The sequence below is a fragment of the Rhincodon typus genome, chromosome 2, assembly GCF_021869965.1.
Source record: "Rhincodon typus isolate 14 chromosome 2, sRhiTyp1.1, whole genome shotgun sequence".
Lineage (NCBI taxonomy): Eukaryota > Metazoa > Chordata > Chondrichthyes > Orectolobiformes > Rhincodontidae > Rhincodon > Rhincodon typus.
Genome location: NC_063333.1, coordinates 79,150,496 through 79,168,854, shown reverse-complemented (window position 1 = coordinate 79,168,854; position 18,359 = coordinate 79,150,496). Strand labels below are relative to the sequence as shown.

At 40.4% G+C, this 18,359-nt stretch overlaps 1 protein-coding gene across 3 annotated transcripts in view; it reads right to left on the bottom strand.

Moving 5' to 3' along the window:
• The window catches only part of igf2bp3 (insulin-like growth factor 2 mRNA binding protein 3), a 118,041-nt gene that overhangs the window by 28,629 nt on the left and 71,053 nt on the right, over positions 1-18,359 (bottom strand). For all 3 annotated transcript variants that reach the window (XM_048606584.1, XM_048606571.1, XM_048606577.1), the window contains 6 exons: positions 15,216-15,267; positions 15,051-15,114; positions 10,751-11,041; positions 5,555-5,689; positions 4,335-4,457; positions 4,110-4,245 (listed from right to left, as the gene is read on the bottom strand). In XM_048606584.1, the coding sequence (XP_048462541.1) occupies positions 4,110-4,245; positions 4,335-4,457; positions 5,555-5,689; positions 10,751-11,041; positions 15,051-15,114; positions 15,216-15,267 (801 nt within the window). The remainder of the gene's footprint in view (positions 1-4,109; positions 4,246-4,334; positions 4,458-5,554; positions 5,690-10,750; positions 11,042-15,050; positions 15,115-15,215; positions 15,268-18,359) is intronic.

Here is an 18,359-nt window from a genome sequence, read left to right as displayed (position 1 = left end):
GCGTTAATTTCTAAAAGGCAATACATGTTTTATTGTCAGTGTTACTAAGAAAAATAAGCACTTCAGATTTCTTTGCACTAAATTTCATCTGTCACATATCTACCCATTCCACCAATTTGCATGTCCTTTTGAAGTTCTTTACTATCCTGCTCCAAGTTTCTGTTAGGCAAGAACTGGGTAACATAAGTTGGGAACAGATGCTGTCAGGGAAGAGCACTATTGAAATGTGGAGATTGTCTAAGGAATGCATACTGCGTGTGCTTGATATGTTTGTCCCTAGCAGGCAGGGAAGATGCAGTCGAGTGAGGGAGCCTTGGTTCTCAAGAGGTCGAACAACCGGTTAAGAGGAAGAAGGATGCTTATGTAAGGTTTAGGAAACAAGGATCGGAAAAGGCTCTACAGGGATACAAGTTAGCCAGGAAGGAGCTGAAGAAAGGGCTGAGGAGAGCTACAAGGGGGCATGAGAAAACTTTGGCAGATAGGATCAAGGAAAACTCCAAGGCTTTTTACATGTACGTGAGGAATAAGAGAATGACCAGAGAAAGGGTAGGGCCGGTCAAGGATTGTAAAGGGAATTTGTGCACGGAGTCTAAAGAGATAGGAGAGGTCCTTAATGAATACGTTTCTTTGGTATTCACAACTAAGAGGGAGTAGAGGAGGTCAGTGTGAAACAGGCTGGTTGGCTAGAGAAGGTCAGATGTGCTAGGAATTTTGAGGAAGTTGAAGATAGATAAGTCCCCCGGGCCTGATGGGATTTATCCAAGGATTCTATGGGAAGCGAGGGAAGAGATTGCAGGGCCTTTGGCGATGATCTTTTGGTCCTCACTGTCCACAGGTATAGTGCCGGAAGATTGGAGAGAGGCAAATGTCATTCCCTTGTTCAAAAAAGGGAATAGGGATAACCCCAGAAATTACAGGCCAGTTAGTTTTACATCAGTGGTGGCCAAATTATTGGAAAGGGTTCGAAGAGATAGGATTTATGATCACTTGGAAAGGCACAGTTTGATTCGTGATAGTCAGCATGGATTTGTGAGGGGTAGATCATGCCTCACAAACCTCACTGAATTTTTTGAAGAGGTGACCAAACACATGGATGAAGGTAGAGCAGTGGATGTGGTATACATGGATTTAAGCAAGGCGTTTGATAAGGTTCCCCATGGTAGGCTCATGCAGAAGGTAAGGAGGCATGGGATAGGGGGAAATGTGGCAGATTGGATTCAGAATTGGCTGACCCTTAGAAGACAAAGGGTGGTAGCGAACGGAAAATATTCAACATGGTGCTCAATTACGAGTGGTGTACCACAAGGATCTGTCCTGGGTCCTGTTCTATTTGTGATTTTTGTAAATGATTTGGATGAAGGAGCGTAAGGGTGGATTAGCAAGTTCGCAGACGACACAAAGGTGGGTTGCGTTGTGGACAGTGCGGAGGGCTGTTCTAGGTTACAAAGGGACACTGACAGGATGCAGAGCTGGGCTGAGAAGTGGCAGATGGCGTTTAACCCTGAAAAATGAGGTGATTCATTTTGGAAGGACAAACTTGAAAGCAGAATACAGGGTTAACGGAAAGATTCTTGGCAGTGTGTAGGAGCAGAGGGATCTTGGGGTTCATGTCCACAGTTCCCTGAAAGCTGTCACCCAGGTGGACAGAGTTGTTAAGAAGGCGTATGGTGTGTTAGCTTTCATTAATAGAGGGATCGAGTTCAAGAACCGTGAAGTTATGCTCCAGCTACACAAAAGCCTGGTTTGGCCACATCTGGAGTATTGTGTCCAGTTCTGGTCACCTCATTACAGGAAAGATGTGGAAGCGTTGGAAAAGGTGCAGAGGAGATTTACCAGGATAATGCCTGGAACGGAGGGAAGGTCTTACGAGGAAAGGTTGAGAGAGCTAGGACTTTTCTCTTTAGAACGACGAAGGATGAGAGGTGCCTTGATAGAGGTATACAAAATGATCAGAGGTATAGATAGAGTGGACAGCCAGAGACCTTTTTCCTAGGGTGGAGGTAGCTATTACGAGGGGGCATAGTTTTAGACTGAGTGGAGGTAGATACAGGGGAGACGTCAAGAGGTAGGTTCTTTACTCAGAGTGGTAGGGGCGTGGAATGCATTGCTGGAGAGGGTAGTGGAATCAGCCTCATTAGAGGCATTTAAGCAGCTATTAGATAGGCATATGGATGATAGTACAAGGTAGGGGTGGAGGTTAGATAGACCTTAGGATTAGGGTAAAAAGTTCGGCACAACATCATGGGCCAAAGGGCCTGTACTGTGCTGTACCGTTCTATGTTCACAATTCCTGCACTTCCAAATCTCATATGGTTTACAAATTTTGAAATTGTGCCCCGCACACAAGGTATGCATATGCTTTCATCACCAATTATTATCCTATTCACTAAAGCTTAATTCAAGTTCTGATGGAACCGATCCATTCTAGGCCTCATCGTAATCCTAATCCAGACCAAAGCACAACCACTAAATGAAAGAGGTGGAAGTAAGTTCCATCATTACAATCAGACCAAGATCGGACAACATGTAGCCCAAACAAAAAGTGGAGGTCAAATGAGAGTCAAAAGGAAACTTTGGTGTCAGAGTACAGAAAGATTTGAGCCCTATGACATTGTTAAAAGAACATCTCAGCTGTTTCAGTGATGACCCTTCCAGTCATCATGTCAGCAGTGGGACTGTTTACCTAAAACCAGTTTATCTTCATTCACAAATTCCTGATAATGATGCAATCTATGCCAGTTTACAGCAACGGGAAGTTCAAGGTCAGGCTAAGGCAGCTGATCCCTGGTAACTGGTTATTATCTGCCATTTATGCAACGTAAATGTTATTTGTCATTTGTCCAAGTCTGGATGTTGTCCAGGTCCTGCCATAGACTGGTACATACAGTGTCATTATTGTAGGAGTTATGAATGGAGCAGAATACTAATGCTCAGTCAACAGCACTTCTTCTGACCTTATGACAGATGAAAGGTTACTGTTTTCACAACTGAAGGTAACGGAGCTGGGGAAACTGCAGAAGTCTCTCAGCCTTTCCTGGGGCAACCACAATTGGTTTATCATCACAGCTGTCTCCTATGGCAGTTAGGATTCCAGCTGTTGGCATGTTTTCACAACATCCTCCGGTTTACAAGCACTCCCTATGCCATGCTTTCTATCATACACATACACACACACACGTGCCATCAGCTACTAATCAGTTGCCGTACACACCTGGAACAAAAAACATAATGAGGTCTGCAGCCAAGTAGCTGTGCTAGAACATCAATGACTTATTATTAGATAGTACCATCAAGTGGCACCTACTATTCAAAAGGCACTTAATATTGACAGCAACCAGTCAATTTAGATTTTTTCTGTTTTCTGGAGGCAACGTGTACCAGGACACCATTCCTCGATAGCATTCGAGGCTATGGGCCAAGTGCTGAAAAGTGGGATTAATATGGATTGGTCAGTGCAGGTTCAATGGGTCTCTTCTGTGCTGTACAGCTATGACTCTCTCTTGAGCTGAGCCAATTTGCAGTGAAGTTCCATGGGGAATGCCCAGAGTTTCGAGCCCTATTATTGTTGAACAATGAGGGCCTGCAATGTGTGTAAAATCCTTGGTTGCTTGCACGAGAAAATGTTTCATGTGGAATTTGACCAAGGGTCTAAGGTACTATGTTTAACCTAACTGCTTTGCATTACAATTGTTTTGTATTGTACAATGATAGGTATGGCTGCTTGACTATATTGACTATTAGACATTTTATGCATAAAGCATATTTTTCAGCCAAAATAAATACAAGCAGACGTCAATCTCAGCCACACTTAGGTAGAACCGCAAAGGTGTGTTATTTTAGTCTGTAAAAATTTGTTCAAGTTTGATTTCTGAGAATATGGAGTGAGCACAAGATTTTCTGAAAACCAACCAGATTGCAGTATATGCAAAATGGATTATTTCTCAAACCTCAACTTAGCAAAAACCCGAGAAACAGATTTTGGAACAAAGGAAAAGATCCATTTATAGTAACTATTCAAAGAGAATGATTATCAAATATCCCAAAATGATAATACAACTCATATGGAATAAGAGCACTGTATATACACTAAACATGTGCTAATCACTTACATTCATAGCAGCCATATCATTATCATAAGATTCTCTAATTTTCTTCATAATTTCTTCTTCAGCTTTGGAAGATGCTTCAATACTGCTTTTTATTGTAATGGTTCTTTCTGGATTATAAAGTGTTAAGTCTTGCAACCTGCAGAACCAACATAAGCATTTCATGTTTTGTCAAATGATTAGCAAGACAATGCACAGAAAACCGAAATCCAGAGTTCCAAAACTTACGGAGAAATTGTGATTTTAGTGTCAGTATCTTGTTCAATTTTTTTCAGGTTTCTTCCTTCTTTCCCAATGAGTCGTCCAACAAAGTTGTTATGTGCTAGAATTTTTAAAGGTATTTCTTCTGTGCTGCAATTATGTAAATGAGATTTTAATCCTACTTTTCAATTTTTACAGATGGCAATTTGTTTAATTTACCGAATAACGAACAAAAGCATCCAGCATTCTCAATCTTCAGGGCAATGCCACACTATAACTACTGACACAAATTAGTACCATTGCCTTTGTACAACACAGTGTAAAGAACGCTGCATCTACCCAGATGATAAGAACCCAGAAGGTTGCATGCAGACTTAGCTGCCTCAACTCCAGAATTTCCCACTATTGGCTTTACACTGCAGGCTTACCATAAAAGGTAGAGAGGACATCTTGGGTAAAGAGAAAGGTAACTGATAATGTGCTTATGGCTTTAATACAGAAGGCCAAATTGAAGATTTTGGGATAAAAATGATTTAAGTACAAAAACTGAACCCCAACTAACTTGCAAGTTGCACAAATTCTGGAAATCATAGAATCCCTACAGTGTGGACTTGTTGGACTGAAGGCCTGTTTCCACACTGTAGGGATTCCTTCTGTTTTGCTCTAATGACTGGAGAACCAAGTGTATTACATTAATACATTGTTGTCCAAGAACACACAGAGCATCCCATCCAAATCTATCCCCCTATAACCCACTTAAGCTACACATCCCTGAACACTACGGGCAATTTAGCATGGCAATTCCACCTAGCCTGCACATCTCTGGACTGTGGGAAGAAACCCACGCAGACACAGGAAGAATGCTCAAACTCCACACAGACAGTTGCCTGAGGGTGGAATCGAACTAGAGTTCCTGGCACTGAGGCAACAGTGCTAACCACAGAGGAATGTTTGTGTTTAGAGAAGTGAAAGTGCACAGTTTAGATTTAGAGTGGTGTTGAACTTGTGAAATGGTTCCGATACACAGACAGCCCTGAATTTAAAAGGAAGAACTGTAAATTTTTAGTGACAGTGACCAAATGGTTTGCAGAATGCTGTAGTTCCCTATGTCTTCATTGCTTCAAACATATTACTTTTAAAGCAAAAGGAGGGATATCCTGGCAATTTAAAAAAACCCCTGTCCACTTTGCAGGTACAAATCGCTCGACGTTAAGTATCTAAATGAAAACGTTATTTGATGTACGTACAATTTTGTATCCTGAGCTTCTTTCTGCATGATTTCCATTATCATCTTGCAAGCAGCTGAACAGCCCTCTGGTGTTGAATGAATACTTATTGGTTTCTCAGCAGCACCTGCATTATCTTTGCGATGAATATCAATCCTAAACACAAAAGGATATTACTCAATAATAAGAAGCATCTCGTAACTTTGAGGATGGGTGAATATTAAATGCAAATGACAGGGAGTGAATATTCAATGCAAAGTTGCAAAACTCATTAGAAGAGAGAATGTGAATAAAATCTGTACCAAAAAAAGGTCAATAAATAGTGTGTTTCACTCTTTTTAAAAGATCTATGTTGATTCCCCAGCCGGGGCAACGGCCCAGTTACTGGGTTCTATAGAATAGTAGGTTTGGGTCACAGCTAGAAATTTGTCATTGCAACGGGGTTGGAGATGGGCTCAACCTAAAATGGTTAAAATCCACAGCTTCAAAAAGAAAAAAAAAGGGTCAGCAAAATATTCTGCATCACCTAACCAGAAAGAAAAAAATAAAGCCTTTAATCAGACTCGTGGTAGATAATTTATTAACCAAATACTGAAGAAGTCCTTCCGTTTTGCTCCAGTGACTGGAGAACCAAGTGTAATACGCTAATACATTGTTGTCCAAGAACAGAATGGAGAGACAAAGCAGAAAGTAAAAAGCACTTGTTACCCCTCATTTGTTTTGTTTGAGCAGTGTGCACTTTATGGGAATTGCCTGTGAAACTGAAGATCCCAAAGGGTAATTCCCCCATGTCCGAAATCCTCTGAAGAAAGCAGCTTAAGTGTCAAAGAATTTGGCAGATTCTGTAAAATTAATACAGTTACACAGGAAAAAACTTGAACAATTGGAAACCTAGTTTTATCTCCTAGTTGACTGTAAAGTTGATCTGCCAATTTAGCCTACCTCCCAAGCTCCCTGAAAACAACCTCCCCAACACACCAGCCTACTTTCAACGCAATGTTATTCCTTTCCTCTCTACCACTGCCAAACCCAGGATCTGACACCCCCACTGTCAACAACACCATCTGCAGTGAAAGGGGAGTGGTGTGACTTCCTCTAATTGCTCTGCACAAATGGATGAAAAATATATAGTCTTGATTTCAGCTGCACCTCAGTTCCAAAAACAGAAAAGGGCTGGGATTGAAATTCCCAGCCGCAAAAAAAAACACCAAACTACAGCCAGTCCGAAGGTAAAGAAATATGAGCAGAGTGCCAAACCAACCGTGATTGCCACGCCTCAGAATATCTGGCCAAAAACAAACATCTGCAAACCAGATACAAAGCAAAACATCCGAAAAAAGACAAAGTCTATCACAAATCAACACACAAGTTAAGATGAGCCATTCTCCAAATTAATCACGAGCAATACTCGATAGATACAATATAAAGGTGCTTTCTGTAAGAACAATGATTTTCTTTACTTCATTAGCAGTTTGACATGCATCTTAAAATCAGGCCAGAGCAGAAAATCCCCACTGAGGGAAGGCTATATTTTTGGGGGCGCCATCTTTCAGAGCAAATTTTAAATCATAGGGATAGCAAGAACTGACTATGCTGGAGTCATAGATAACAGTGTGGAGCTGGACAAGCACAACAGACCAGAAATGGGGCTTTCTGAAGAAGGGTCCCGACCTGAAACATCAAATTTCCTGCTCCTCTGAAACTTTAAAATCATGTCTGCTTGTGCAGGTTGCAAAGGGTTTTTCTCCCATTATGTGGAGAATAATGTGTGCTTGCAAACAAAAACATTAAATTTTGAATTGTAAATGATCGGTTAAAGTAAATGATTTAAATATTTTGCACACATTTTGTTGTACAAAAATAAGTGAAGTACAAGTAAGCATTTCTGTTTGGTATTTCTGGGACTTTGCATGCTACTTTGGGAGGCAGGAGGAGGAGTGAGTTACTTCAAAATCGAGACAAAAGATTTCCTGTGTACATTCCAATACTAAGAAAGGCTCATTTATTGTCTGGCAATCATATTGTAGATCAAATGTTACAGATTAAAAACAAACACTCAAAATACCCTAAATATCAAGGCCAACCTTAGGGAATCGAAAGATTATTTTTGTAACTTTTTTTGTTTTCTTAAAATATACCTTCACATCAAAGGTGAATAGGTGAACCCAGAGTTTGGTTTCACCTTCAGATTCATGGCCACTGTCATTTACAAGGCTAAAGGCAGCAGAAATGTCAGAGCACCATCACCTGAAAGCTCCTCTTCAAACAACTCATCATCCTGACTTGGAACGATATTTTTAGAATGGCAATATCACTGAATCAAGATCTCAAACTCCCTCCCTAATGAAGGTCTACCAAACAGTTTGCAACTGTTCAAGACAGCAACTCACCATCACCACCTTGAGGGCAACTAGGGATAAGCAATACAGGCTGGTCCAGTCAGTGATGCTCACATCTCAAGTGAATAAGAAAAATTCCTGCATATGGTCAGCTGCTGAAATTCTTGTTCACTCATATCATTAAGTGCTTTTGCATTTAGAAGGTAAAAAAGATTTAAAGTTTGAATTTTTTTTTAAAATTCAAAGGTAAAAGAAAGAGAGAGAGAGTGACCTACTCTAAAGTCTGCCTGTTAGCAAAGCTGGGCAGCTTCCTTTCACACTCGGCAATGAAGGTTTAGGTTATTTCTATGGAATGAAGGTGCAAGGCATTTCTGCTTAGAGATAATCACAGCAGCCCGTGCACTATCAGTGGAAGTTGATCCAGAAATGGTGTTGAAAATGACAGGTTGTCCAGTTGTGCTTATATGGAGATAAAAATTGCCTGGAACATATGGCTGCTCTCTCATTAGAAAGAAATGACTGGTGATTTTAACCCAAGCGTCACCACGCCTCAGGCGAGGGGTGAAGCGGTGGAGGAGAGAGTTCTTCATAGTGACAATGACATCATCTGGCAACTGAACCCAAGTCACTGGCATCACTCTGCATTTCAAACCAACAAGGTTTTTGAGATGATTTGTAGCTTGGGTCGTTGATGCAGTTGTTGACTTGCTCACCGAGCTGGGAAGTTTGTCACAAACATTTCATCACCATGCAGGTACCATGAGCGTGCTTCCGGTGAAGCGTCGGTCTCCTGTCCCGCTTACTATTTATGTGCTGTTTGTTAGGGTGGGTGGCATCACTTCCGGATTTGTTTTTAATGGTTGGTATAAGGGGTCCAATTCTACATGTTTGTTAATGGAATTCCGGTTTGAGTGCCAGGCCTCCCAGAATTCTCATGTGCGTCTTCGCTTGGCTTGTCCTAGGATGGCTATGTTGTCCCAGTCGAATTGGTGTCCCTCTTTGTCCACGTGTATTGAAAATGAGCGATAGGTGGTCATGCCTCCTGGTAGCTAGTTGGCGTTCACGAATCCTGATGGCTAGTTTCCATCCAGTTTGCTCTATGTAATGTTTTTGGCAGTCCTTGCATGGTATCTGGTAGATCTGTTAGTTGGTGGATCCCTTATTCTGGTCAGTAACTGTTATAGTGTAGTTGTCGGTGTGCAGGTTACCATGATTCTTGGAGGGGGAGGGAGAAGTGGGGTAATCTGGTGGTCATTTCAGCTATGTCCTTAACATATGGAAGGGTGACTAGTGTTTCTGGACGTGTTGTGCAGATATCAACGGACTACGCTTTTTGGGTAACCGCTGTTTCTAAAAGATGCTGTAGGTATTCTCAGTTCCGGGGTGCTGCTCTGTGTTGCGACTTGCTTGAAGAGTGTTTTGATGCAGCTCCATTTGTGGGTATTGGGATGACTATTATTATGGTTGGAGTACCTGATCCATATGGGTGGCCTTCCTGTGTGCGCTGGTCTGGAGTTCACCATTGGCCATCCTTTCGACTGTTATGTCCAGGAAGAGAAGTCTGTTGTTGTTCTCCTCTTCCCTGTGAATTTTAAGCCAGTGAGCATTTTGTTTGAGTAGATGGGTTTCTTTCAGTTTAGCACATTTGGTAATCACAAAAGGCGTCATCCACATAAGCAGATGGTGGGAAGTGCTGTCTGTTCCAGCCTTCGCATTATGGCTTCCACTATTAATCCTGATGTCGGTGATCTCGTGGGTGTTCTGTTGATTTGTCCATAGATCTTGCTGTTGAAGGAAAAATGGGTTGCGAGCCACAGATCCAGTAGTTTAAGGGTGGTGCTGTCTTTGCTGATGATGTTGGTGTTGTCAAGTGTCTGTATCCCTGGTCTGTCTAGTAGTGAGGTGAGTGTTTCTTTAGCTAAGGGGATGTTTACAGATGTTTCAAACCAGCTGTCCAGCTAACTGACCAACTAAGGGTTGGACTTTCGAAGAAAGCATTTCTATCTTACACTGTCCCAGAGGATTTGGAGTAGGATGAAGAGGGCCAGGTTACAGGCTTTCCCAGAATATCGTAGAGTGTTTGCGTCTGACTGGACGTGAAAGAAAAGCAGGAGGTAGAGGCCAAACAAGTCTCTGTGGTTCATGTACAGCAATGTGGTGGAATAGAATATGTTTGGATTGAAAAGACCAAACTCGAAGAGTTTTAAAAAAAAAAAAAAAAAAACCAGATGAGAGGAGTTCCCTAGTTTGGGATAAAGGAAGCATCTCCAGGAAAAGAAAACTGCATTGTGGAAGACAGTTCTAAGAATGCAAGTTAACAGACCAAAAAAGCTTGGGAACTAATCACTTTGGATTGATTCTGGGAAAACTGAATAATTCCATAAAGGACTGTTCAAAGTTTACCTAAAGTGGTTTTTTTTCCCAGTAGGGTTAAGAATAAGGAGGGGTTTTCCATTTGGTGGTTTAAAAGGTGGAAACTGCCTATATAGAGACTGTTCAGTTAATAGTGCTTTGATCAACAGTTAGTTACAGTTCATGTTTAAAATATGAAATCTTGTCACTTTTCAGTTATTAATGGGAAGTTTGAATTAAAAAAGGTATTGCTGTCTACCAGGACCATAAATGTCAACATGTCAAATTCCTTTTCTTGCCAATTTTCTTTCTTCTTCAAATTTGAGGGGATCAAGGTAATGTACAAACTTGGCACTTGTATCCACCTGTGATGTGTACTTCAATTCAATGAGCTGTGATCACATCAGCAACTGTTGTCATAATTTGCCCCGCTTACCCAAGAAAAGCACAAAATAAAGCATACAGTCTTAATAAAGGAATTACAAGTAATTAAGTTCATGTTAAAATTTGCAGCTGTAATACTTACTTTGACTGTGTTTGTTTTGTGATATTCCTGATTGTTGCTCCCTCCTTCCCAATGATGGCACCTACAAACTGAGTGGGAACCATGATTCTCAAAGGAACATCAGACTGCTGCTGTTTTGGTCTAACTGTACCATTAGGAGACCCTTGCCGAGGTGGACCTCGTTGTCCAAAACCACGCCGTGTTTGAGAGGTTGGCTGTTGTGAGCTCTGTTGACCAGCCAGCTCATCAGGGATGTAGGTTACTTTAAGTGCGCAATTCTCCAACATATAACCATTAAGTTTTTCAATTGCCCTATTAAAGGAAGCAACCGTTAATACACGAGTATCACTCATGACTAGATGCACATGCACTTTTCTTCCCATAGGTTAACAAGGTTTTATTAAGATTAAAGAAAACTGCAATATTATCCAACTCAAAACATTTATACTGGAAATCAGAAAACATTGAACAAGATCTATCAATATTTGGAAGAATTCAGCTCAGTGACCATTTATCAAAACTAAAGCTTGACCATGTCATTATGCAAACTTTTTTATTGTAACATGGACACAGGAGTTGATCAGTATGTTCTACCCATCACTGAAGTTATGGCTGATCTGCAAATGTAACACTAAATACACACCTTTGCCCTATTTCCCCAAACAAAAAGAAATATAACCATCATAAATTAAGTTGCAAATATCTAACAGTCCACAAGTGGTAATCAACCTTTGTGCATACAAGACTTGACTAATTTCACTACTGAAATTACAGCCATAGGTTTTCACGACTATACCCATGATTCCAATGCTCCCTTAAATAGTGGGCATATCTTCACTAAATCTACTTTAAATGTTCCCCTCAATACCTTGACAGCTCGCACGAACTCACTGCCGTCTTTCTAAATTCCAGGTAATACAACCCTAGATCCTTTAACCTCTCTTCGTAGCTTAACCAGTTAGAGTCTACATACAATTAAATCTAGGCTGTTCTCCCACACCCCAAAGCCAATACATCCTTACTTAGTTTTGCACCTGGAGTGGGGATGCCCTATTGGATCAATTACTTTGGTCTGTCATTTCCTAGGTTGTTACAGCCTACTTGACATTAAGATTTTTCCCCCACACTCCTTAGCTTCAGGTTCACCTGTTAGTAAGAGTGATCATCTCAAATTTTCTGGGATGTACCAGAATTTGCCTTGATGTCCTGCATCCCGAGCTTCCCTGGACACCATTTGGTCTTTATTTATAGTGGTGGAGGGAGGAGGAAACAACAAAAGGCGGCGATGACAAGAGCACAAGCAAGGGAAAGCATGCGGGAGCAAGGGAATGGGGTGCAAGGTGGGGGAGAAGAGGATAAACAAGGGAAGAGGCAGACTGAGGGAAGGTGCTAGGTGTGAGAAAGCAAGAGTGCAGTGTTTATATTCCAAAAAAAGTACACATTACACATGGGACTTTAACATTTCTAGGGAAAGATTTTGTATCCCTTCCGAATTCCCAGTGGCAATATCCTGACCAATCAGCTTACCTGTCTGATCTGAGGTTAACTGTCAAGCTTAGCTAACTGAGTAACAGATCCAGCTGCAACTCCAGTCCAACCAATCAGCACCAATGTCTCATGTATATATTGGTGCTGTTTCAAAGTTTGGTTTATGTCCTAGCCCTGATGAATGTAAAACAAAAAGCTTTGACTTAGTCTCTTTTCAGCAGTGATTATGTCCTATACTACAAAGTAATTGTGTGAATACTGTATTCCTTCATTACACAGAAAATGCAGAGCTAAAAAAACAAACTTTAAAATCAGACCAGTCAGATTTTGACTCTAAATCACAGAAACTATCCTTGTGTTTATACTGACTCCATCCTCTCCAATCCAAGAAGCTCCCAAACCAACTGGTGAGTACAACTTATCAGCATTAACTATTTACCTAAAACAGATGGTTAGAAACCAGAAAAAAAATGCAGTCAAGTCTAGGCAATTCAATGTTGTTCATCTCTAGAGAGGGGGATAAAATAACTGAGGTTCTCTTACTCCAGAACAATTGCAAACAAGCTTCTTTCCAACCAGATTTCGAGATATTTTCTAATCAACTTGTTCCGAGGTGTTATTACACACCTCTGGAGCAGGTGGTACTTGAACATGGAGCCCTGGTTCAGAGGTAAGGGCACTACTATTTCATAGGAAAACCCGCAACTTGATTTTTTAAGCCATTTATCAGCGTTCTCCCATCCAGAGAAAGGGAGAGTCTCAACATCTTCAGAATTTTGTTTTTGACAGTCATAACTGTCTGTTTATATTTTTCTATTGACAGGACGCATGATAAGTAGAATTGTTAAAGTTCTTTTTTGAAATATAGAATTACTTGCAAGTTTAAGGAGAATACAGGAAAATCTTCATTTCCTGACGGACTTTCAATGAGAACAGCAAGCACTTTGTAGAGTTTTGGAAAGGATAATCGCAAATATATAAATCTAGTATCCAGTGTGCACTTGTTAGGAGACAGACTGCCTAACCATACACAAGTGGGTGATTCCAGACAAAATCCCTAACATTACTATCAATGTACCTACACCAGTTCAGTGACACTTACCATCAGCTTGACAAAGATAGTTAAGCAATAAATGCCAGCAAGGCTCACGTCAAAAGCAAATAAAAAGGTCTGCTCTCTTCTGGGCCAAACCCATAAATATGCAAGAAACAGTTTGCAGACTGACTTCACCTGAAGAAATAGCTCAAATATACATTAGCATTATGTTAGATGGACATAGCAACTTAAAAAAAGACTTTAAACAGGTGATTCTTAACAGCAAAATATCAGATCCTAGTTAGAAGTTGTAATACTTTTGTGTTATCATGCATACCGATAAAAATGTCAGAGATGTTAGCTGGAATAGATGGAGAATAGTTCTACCGGCAGAAGTGATTTTGGGTGAACTGAAGGAGGTAAAGGAGGTCTTAAAACGAGGAAGGAAAACATGAGAGACACGTTAATGTACAGTGGCAGTTCACTTTCACCAAAATGTTGGCGTCTGAAAAGTAATGCTACATCATAGTGGAATTAAGAAGTCACTTTCTCCTAGGTTTAACGAGCATATCAAAGATCTTCCCTCTCTTTTGGAACAGTCCCTTGTGCTACAAGTGAGTTTAAGGTATGCTGAATCTTGTTATAGTGCACTACCACTGCAGTAAAGTATGTATAGTCAGAAGTCAAGTACCAGAATATGGGAGCACACACAAACAACCAATTAATGCCCCACCACCTGATCTTTACCGTTGCTCGAAGCTTGTTGAGACAGCATATGCTGGCAGCAGCTCTGGTGTTGTAATTTCTAGCTCCTCCACAGCAATGTTTTGTTTCTTTACTGGTCCATTACTATAATGACTGGCCCCGCTCTATTTTTTTTTGTTTAAATCACTCCAGGCTTCTACCTATTTTCTTTTCTTCTCTTCCCTTAGTACTTGTTTAAAAGAACTGCTGCATTTCTAAAGGTTTTCAATTTTGATAAAAGGTCACCAACCCAAAAGAATGGTTCTCGCTCTACAATTGTCACCTGACCAGAGGTTTTACATAATTTTCTGATTCAAGTTCAGATTTCCAGCATCAACAGTATTTTACTTTTGCATTGCACAAAACATGCAGCAGAAACAAAATGTAAACAAAAAAAACTCGAGTTCTGCTGAAAAATTCCCAAGGCCGCGCTGTGGCTACAGCTGAGTTGCCTGGTTTGAATTTAAACAGAAACACAACAGTTAACCATTCCCTACTGCATTCTCAGTCTTAACACTTCCAGAGTCAACTTGCCAACCAATTAGCACCATTTTATCAAGTAACATCAGGAAATTTGATGTTCTTGTGATTCTGTCCTGATAAGTCCAAGATGAAAATTTGCAAGCCATCCACCATCTGGGCTTGGAAATATAAATTACCATTCCTCAGTGTCTACCTACAGCACATGAACTGCTGTGATTCATGAAGGCAGCTCACCAATCACGTTCAAGGGCAACTACAGACAGGCAACAAATGCTGGCTGAGCCAGCGACACCATTTTACACCCTGGCCCCCCTATCCACCTCAAATGAATTTTAAAAAATAGCTTCAACTGCATGCCACATTAGCACTTCAGTATTGCTGAGCAAACATTTACAACTATGACACTGAAAAATGGAGAGATGGGAAAAAAAATTCACTTTGATGTTTAGGAAAAAGTAATCTTTGCAGTCAGTCCTGAAGTGGTGTATCAAGATGGCCACAAACTCTTGGCACTAATTAGTGTTTCCACAATTAAAATAACCAAGAAAAAACAAACTAATAAATACTTACTGCCTCGCATGTTCCTTGGTAGAGTACGTAACATTTACTACTGCAGTCTCTGTTTCCGTGTTTACTACAGAACAGACAGCACAAGTGATTTTTTTTAAAAAATGGAACAGTTAACAGGTAAATAACAATCCATAAATAGCAAAAATATGTTTTCCAGTTGCTTACCTTGTTCGCAGTTCTCGACTGAACCATATTGAGCTAACAAACTATCCAAAACCTAGAACAAAAGAGACACGGGAGATAAACACACTCTGGAGCTGTTATTTTCTCTAACAGAATTCAAAATAGAAGTATTCTTCACGAAACATGAATGCAGCAGTCTTACATACATTGACCAAATCCATTACAATGATCAAACTACATTACATCATCTGACAAAGAAATCTTTGTCATTTTCTTAGAAAAAGAGAAAATGCTTTGATATTGTTGAAAAGCGAGGTTGTCGTAGCTTTGTCATGCATTTAAACAGGACAGGAATGCCAAATTTCAAATGCTCAATAGTTCATAACACTGGAGAAAAGGGAGCTGATTGGCGCATCAATTCTGCTTTCTCCATGGCAGTGTTACAGCTAATCAGTGAATGAATGTACATCACTAATGCACACGTATTATAGGCTCCTTACACTTCAAGGTAAATGAAAAAGAGGTACAGGATAGCACATTTTTGTTTGCAGAAAATGGATCCCTGTATAAGAAAGTATGTCACTTCTCACCAATGTAAATGAGCCACTGTGCTGTGGCAATGTGATGAGTTTTTCCACTAATAGGATGCCATCAACCTGAAATTATTTTCAGTGCATCACAAACCAGAGTAATGTAGTTTGAGCTTCAGTACAGGGTTGATATCATATACACGGGCCATACAGCCTAGCAACTGGCTAAGTAAATAAGACGATGTTCCTTTGGATGTTCATAATAAGCAAGGAACCGTAGTCACCCAAACCATCCTTATAAAATCCTAAATAGAACACCAACAGTTGGATGTGATTCCCCAATTGTTTAGCAAGTACTGCCTAAACCAGAGTATGCTATTCTGTCAACAAACTGAAGATAATCAGTTGCACTTGTAACAGGGCCGATTTAAAATTTGCATGAAGCCACATACATCCATATGCAGAAATCCATTCTCTACGAACCGAGCAGAGATATTCAAGCCTTGTACCTTTTACTGCAATTACTTGCAAGACTGGGGAGCCGATAGTCGAGGATTTCTGTGGTAAAACCTCAGCCAACCAATCAGCACCTCTTCTCCTATACTATAAAATTTTTGATTGTTTGAAATTTGGAATTCACGTGTCTTGGTAAGTGAAAGACTTTGGCAACAGGTCTCTTTTCAGCAATACTTAAGCTCTGTACAACTAGTAACTGATCGGAAAACATTTTGTTAGTCTATATAATGCCTTATATTGATAACTGTGCGCAGACCAGCCTCAGGATGCACTGCATAAAGCATTTGCCAATTTTTATGCATGTATTTGATCTTAAATCAAAACACAATCAGTACCAGTTATTATATTATTGGATCAAACGTTCTACTTCAATGAAAAATGTGATCAGTTGCAGACAATGCACTTTTGCATCTGGTTTTAGATAAAAACTAAAGTATTGCTGCAGCCAATAATTGGAAACGGTTGCAGGATTTTCACAGAACCTTGAAAGGATGCAGAGTTTAAGATTCTTGCTAATTTTGCACTATAATTATGAAATTTAAATTGATGTAGAATCCCCAATAAATAGCAGAGCTCAAAATATAGGATCGCCTGAAGCAATTTCCAGCTTCATCTAACAATTCTTTCATGCTTTTGTCCTCCAGCTGTTTCTTTTCTGTAAATATCATTTAGAATACTTCAGCTTTAAAGGATCATATAATAGAGCAGATTTTACACAACAAATTTGAAGTTATTCATTTTGATAGTGAAAATGAAGGTGGAATATTGAAATGCTGGAAAGTGCAGATGTCTAGGGCGTACTGGTTTATGAGTCACAAAGTTAACTTACAGGTGCAAGCGAGCAATGAGGAAGACAAACAGGACATGTTGCAAAAAGAGATTTTGAGTACAAAGACATTTTGCTGCAGTTGTGTGAGCCTGGACGAGACCTCATTTGGCACAGTTTTGGTCTCCTGGTCTCAAGAAGAATATTTGCCATAGAGGGAGTGCAACAAAAAAAAAAAAAAGGTTCATCAGATGAATTCCTGGGATGACAGGACTGCCTTATGAGGAATGAGGAAATTGTCTGTCTTCTCTACAATTTGTAAAAACTAAAAGACTGATCTAATTGAAACTTACAAAACTCTTAGAATGCTTCTCCTGGCTTGTGACTCTAGAACCAGGAAGCACATCTTCAAGTTGAAGGGGTCAGCCACTCAAGACCGAGAAAGAGAGGAGTTTATTCAGGCTGTGGTGAATCTTGAGAATTCTATACCCTGGAGGGTTGGCGAAGCTCAGTCATTGAGCAGGTTTAAGACAAATGCTGGGTTTATGGAGACTAATGGCATTACAGGATATGGAAATAGTGCCGCTTTCCCACAGAGATGATGAGCAATGATCTAGAACATCAGGCAGGTTCAATGGGCTAAACAGTCTACTCTTGTTCCTACATGCTTAGCAGAAACAGGTCATTTGCCTCAATCCCATCCTGGACAGTAATGCTCCACAGGAGCCCACAGCTCATCTCAGCCAATCATGTCAGTAAACCAAATCCTCTCATCCCTTTCTTTCTCATTCATCTTGTGCAGTTTCCCTACACTTAGTATCTTGTGGTAAATAACAAAACTAAGTGTCATATTCTCACTACCTGAGTAAACATTTCTCGGGAACTTTTTGTTGGATTTATTACTTACCATCTTATATTTTTGGCTCTTAGCTTAGTCTTTCCCACAAAATGGAGATATATCAGGCTGGATGTTCAATCCAACATTCAATACCCAAACCATCGATGTTCAACCTTCACACTGTATCAGTGAAGGTGAAGCAACGTTTTTCAAATGCAAGTGCTTGAACTGGCTCAGAGGCAAATTAGGTGCTCAAAAGGAACCAAACACCTTCTGAAACAGTATCTCATGACAGCTGTGACATGTTAAAAAGACAAACGACCTCAGTATCTGAGATAGCAGAAACTGCAGATGCTGGAGAATCTGAGGTCACAAGGTGTAGAGCTGGATGAACACAGCAGGCCAAGCAGCATCAGAGGAGCAGGAAGACTGACTTTTCGGGCCTGGACCCTTCTCTAGGCCCGAAACGTCAGCCTTCCTGCTCCTCTGCTGCTTGGCCTGCTGTGTTCATCCAGCTCTACAGCTTGTGACCTCAG